The sequence below is a fragment of the Poecilia reticulata genome, linkage group LG11 (genome assembly GCF_000633615.1).
Source record: "Poecilia reticulata strain Guanapo linkage group LG11, Guppy_female_1.0+MT, whole genome shotgun sequence".
NCBI classification, from domain to species: domain Eukaryota; kingdom Metazoa; phylum Chordata; class Actinopteri; order Cyprinodontiformes; family Poeciliidae; genus Poecilia; species Poecilia reticulata.
Window position 1 is genome coordinate 13,600,986 of NC_024341.1, and position 4,171 is coordinate 13,605,156.

General features: G+C 39.1%; 1 protein-coding gene across 2 annotated transcripts in view; it reads right to left on the minus strand.

Annotated features, from left to right (window-relative positions):
* Positions 1–4,171, minus strand: part of runx1t1 (RUNX1 partner transcriptional co-repressor 1) — a 68,185-nt gene that overhangs the window by 13,812 nt on the left and 50,202 nt on the right. For both annotated transcript variants that reach the window (XM_008421961.2, XM_008421960.2), the window contains exon 5: positions 3,926–4,107. In XM_008421961.2, coding sequence (XP_008420183.1) covers positions 3,926–4,107 — 182 coding nt within the window. The remainder of the gene's footprint in view (positions 1–3,925; positions 4,108–4,171) is intronic.

Sequence of the window (4,171 nt, forward strand, 5' to 3'; positions counted from 1 at the left end):
ATAGTGACCAGGTCTGGTCACTATTCGTCACTATTCTATATATATATATATAGAATAGAATAGAAAAAAATCATATGCACATAGGCATCAGTTTTCAGTAATTATTCAGATTTGCTCTTTGGTTAAACTGACCAGCAAGGTTTTTCTGTAATTTGTCACTAAAATAATGTAAAAAAGATTAACAAAGTTAACATTGATCTGAGGTTTACTGGGAAAGTTTCTTGTGCAGTTTAAAAATAACAAACCACTCTGCTTCCCCCCTGAACGGACAGTACGCAGCCACACTCCCTCTGGCAAGCATCACAGCTTGTAACAAGTTTTTTTTTTCTAGCAGCTCGAAGTCCCTCAGTTCTCGTTTGGGGGATTTTTACTTGTTCTTCCAGAAAAAGCACAAAAAGCCTTTGAGCCTCTGCGAGGCTCTTTTGCCAGCCCGCATGCTCGGCTCCTGTGAGGTTTGTCCAAAGATTCCTGATGATGATTAAATTAAAAGCCTTCGAGGGGCAGGGAAAACCTTCACCTTACATGACGAGGGCACGAAGGTCGGAATATTGGTGTGAGAGGAATCCTCTTCATGTCTGCGGCCGCTTGTTTGTGCCAACAGCGCGATGTGCGCTTCCAGAACTTGTATCTCTTAACGTTCCAACAAGTAGAGACTGTTTACTGTCACTAGTTTAAAGCACGATCCACCCATCCACAATATTTAACAGTAAGTAGAAGATATTTTCTTTCAACGTTTTGCACGCTATTTTCTCTGAATACGACTCTCCTCATTCAGAATAAAATACACTCAGCCCACAGTATGTTCTACCATTTTACAAACCATTTTATAGCTTTTAGCTCGCACAATTGCAATGCTTAATTTCATGGCACAGACAGAGAAGACAATCTCTTCTAAAAGGTTCTCCATTAATGTGGGAATTCAATCTCAACGTTGCTTTGCTGCCCTGATTCGCCTCCAAACAATCAGTTCTCTTGTAAAGTCTTCTTGGAGGTTCAAATGTCGAGTTCAGTTCCAGCTCTGGCTGTGATTTAATAAATACACTTCCCTGCGAAGAGAGAGACCTTTGAAGGCATTTATCAGGACTCTCAGCTGTGAAAAAAGTATTTTCCTTTTTACTTATTTCCTTTGTCCTTCCATTTCAGTCGCACCTCTGTGTTTTGGATAATCAAATATTTTTAAATTTTAAGCAAACAAAACCTGAATCAATGCTAAGTTCTATCCAAACATAAAAATTACTCTGGGAACGTTTTGTTACATTATAAATTACCTGTAATGCATTTAAAAATATGTTGTTGTTTTTTTAATCATTTTAAGAAAAGACAGGGTCTGTCTCGACAACATGAACTTGCAACTGGTATAAAATGTTGATTTGCAATAGCCTTTTTAGAGTGATAATGATTTTGTTGTGACTATATATTTTAATGAACATCATTAAAATATATATTTTAATGAACATCATTAAAATATATAGACACAACAAAATCATTATCACTCTAAAAAGGCTATCATGTCGTACCCAGCAGCTACGACATGATATCCACATGTCGTAGCTGCTGGGTAAAAACCTTGTCCGAAATTGTAACTTTTCAGGAATAAAAAGTAAAACTTGTCATCTTAAAGTAAATTCACAGTTTAGTCAAAGTCTCATGCCGCTTTTTATACTTTTCAACAGATATTCATTACTGAAACACAAATAAATGTGACACGTAACCAATAGAGCCAATTTTCACAAAAAACGCACAAAAAAAACAAAAAAAAACCTGCAGATACCAGATTTTCACCTGACGATGACAATATGATTGTAATCAGCATGCATTGACAGAGCAGAGAATTGTTTGAAATTAAGGATTTTCACTGAAATTCCAATATTCTGGGAAGAGTTGTGGGAAGGCAGAGTGGAGGTAAGCAGAAACTCGAGGTGCTTAGCCAGCCATAATGGTGCTGGAGCCTCATCTGTATGTGTTATCAGCCCGTCTCCCCAGGCTCTCCCACAAGTCTGAACTCACACTTTCACACTGGATATACCCTCACACACACACACACACGCATTTCACACGTAGATACTGTTTTTTTTCTCACTAAATACAGATGCCGCCGTACTTTTTCACTCCTCTCATATTTTCACCTCTCGCATTTATGAACGCACCTTCTCTCCTAACCCTACTCCCCTGTGTACCAGATGGCCTTGCAAATATGCAGGTATTACTGAACCGCCCCCCTAAAAACAGACTATCCTGGTGTTGAAGGAGGCTGGGGTGGAGTTGGATAGGGAGGTGAGAATGTTTAATAACACATTCAGCAGTTTTGCCCCTCAGCAGATATAATATGCACATTTCCCTTTCACCTAGCCTGTCTCCATTTCTTTTTTTTTTTTTTTTCAGCCGCTGGGACTTCATTTTAAAGTACAATGCTTACATTGTACTTGTAGCCCAGACAAAAATGCACAACAAGACACAATTCTATTCAAACTTACATCCCGAAACTTAAAAAAAAAGCTTAATAATGATAAATGTGAGAACCTGTATGTAGATTTTAATACCTCTCTCCCCTTTGCTACACACGAACTGCATAAACAACTCTTTAAGTCTAAAATGAGTCTCTGCCTTAATGGGTAAAGTTCTTCTCTAGTTTTCAGTTTGAAGAAGTAAAAGCAGCACTGGGCCATTTTTAAGGTCTACTACAGGGATTAGATGATACAGTCTGGCTGCAATAAATGGATTGAGTTGATGCTAATTGAGTTGATTTTTACAAACATGCTTGCATAGAAATAATTAGATGTTGCGATATTAGAATCCACAAAATCTCTTTGTCTGCCTCCTAAGTTGCAGTTAGCATGACTAGCAGGGATGTCCAGCTCCAGTCCTCAAGAGGCGCTACGATGTGACTTTTGGATGCGTCCCAGTTTTTATAACATCTGAATCAAGCATGTTTTTCTTCTGCAGAGCCCTGACAACAAGCCATTCATTTGATTCTGGTGTGACAGACCATTTTTACAGGATTTTTAAGCATTGTCAGAATACTGTGACTGGCTAGCTGCTAACAGCTAATGATGCTAAATTTAGCAAGCACTTCCTGCTAAATTTAGCTATACCATTAAGTACAGCTTCCTATGCTTAATGGTTATTTTACAGGTTAATTCATCTGAACTACATTTTATTATCTCTAGTTCAAACCTAACCTGGGTAAGGCTATACGCTGTAGAAATATTCCCGGACACAGTTTGACCGTTAGCAATTAGAACCACCTTAGCATAATGACAGAAATAAATGAGCAAGCCAACATTTTACTGGATTATCCTCAATTTATATCTGCAGTCAATCTGTGATTCATAAAACATTCATTTCCAAAAGCAAAAATAATTTCCCAAAAATATTATTCAAATTTGTCTCGTATCTTTTTGTCCTCTTTATTGCCTTGGAAAAAAAAAAAGACTAACAAAGTATCAAAACATTATTTGAAGTACTCCACCACATTTCTTCGTCTACCTTGTACAAGTGGGTGTCTTGGTAGAGCCAGGTGTGTGTTATCGACTTCCTCTCTACAGTTCCCACCTATTAAGGGCAGCAGCGAGGAGCCAAGACCTCCAACAGAGCACATCAAAAAACCCAGTGGTGCATTTACAAACCCTTCCCATACATACATTTACACATCACACTATTGCCTCCTGTTGGCTCAGCCCGTGTTTGGAGAGTAATGCAACAGCTCAATGGGATGCAGAAAGCCTCAAAGGGAATTTATACATGAGCTCAACTAACAGAGAGAGGAAGAGAAGGTAGTGGCGGATTTGAGAGAGGAGCTGGACCGACCGTTTCATTCGGAAATCATTTGACTCATCTTCTCACAAATTCGGTTGTTCAGAAAAAAACTACAAGAGCCAGAGCGACGTTCTAATCTTTTTTTTAATATTATTTTTGATGTGCCCACCTGTCTGGCGTCCTTCTCTTGCCGTTCTCGTTGACGTCGAGCAGGAGCTCGGAGGAGTCCACGGGGGACGTGGTGCTGGTGTCTAGGAGTAGCTGCTCGTGCTGAGCCAGATACTGAGCTGGGTTCTGCTTGGCGAGCCTGGCACAGTGTAGAAGCTCCCTCTGAAGCAACGGCAGGTTGGCCTGGAGAAAAAAAAAAGAAATAAAATTACATCAAAAACAAAACAAATAAACAACAACAAAAAAA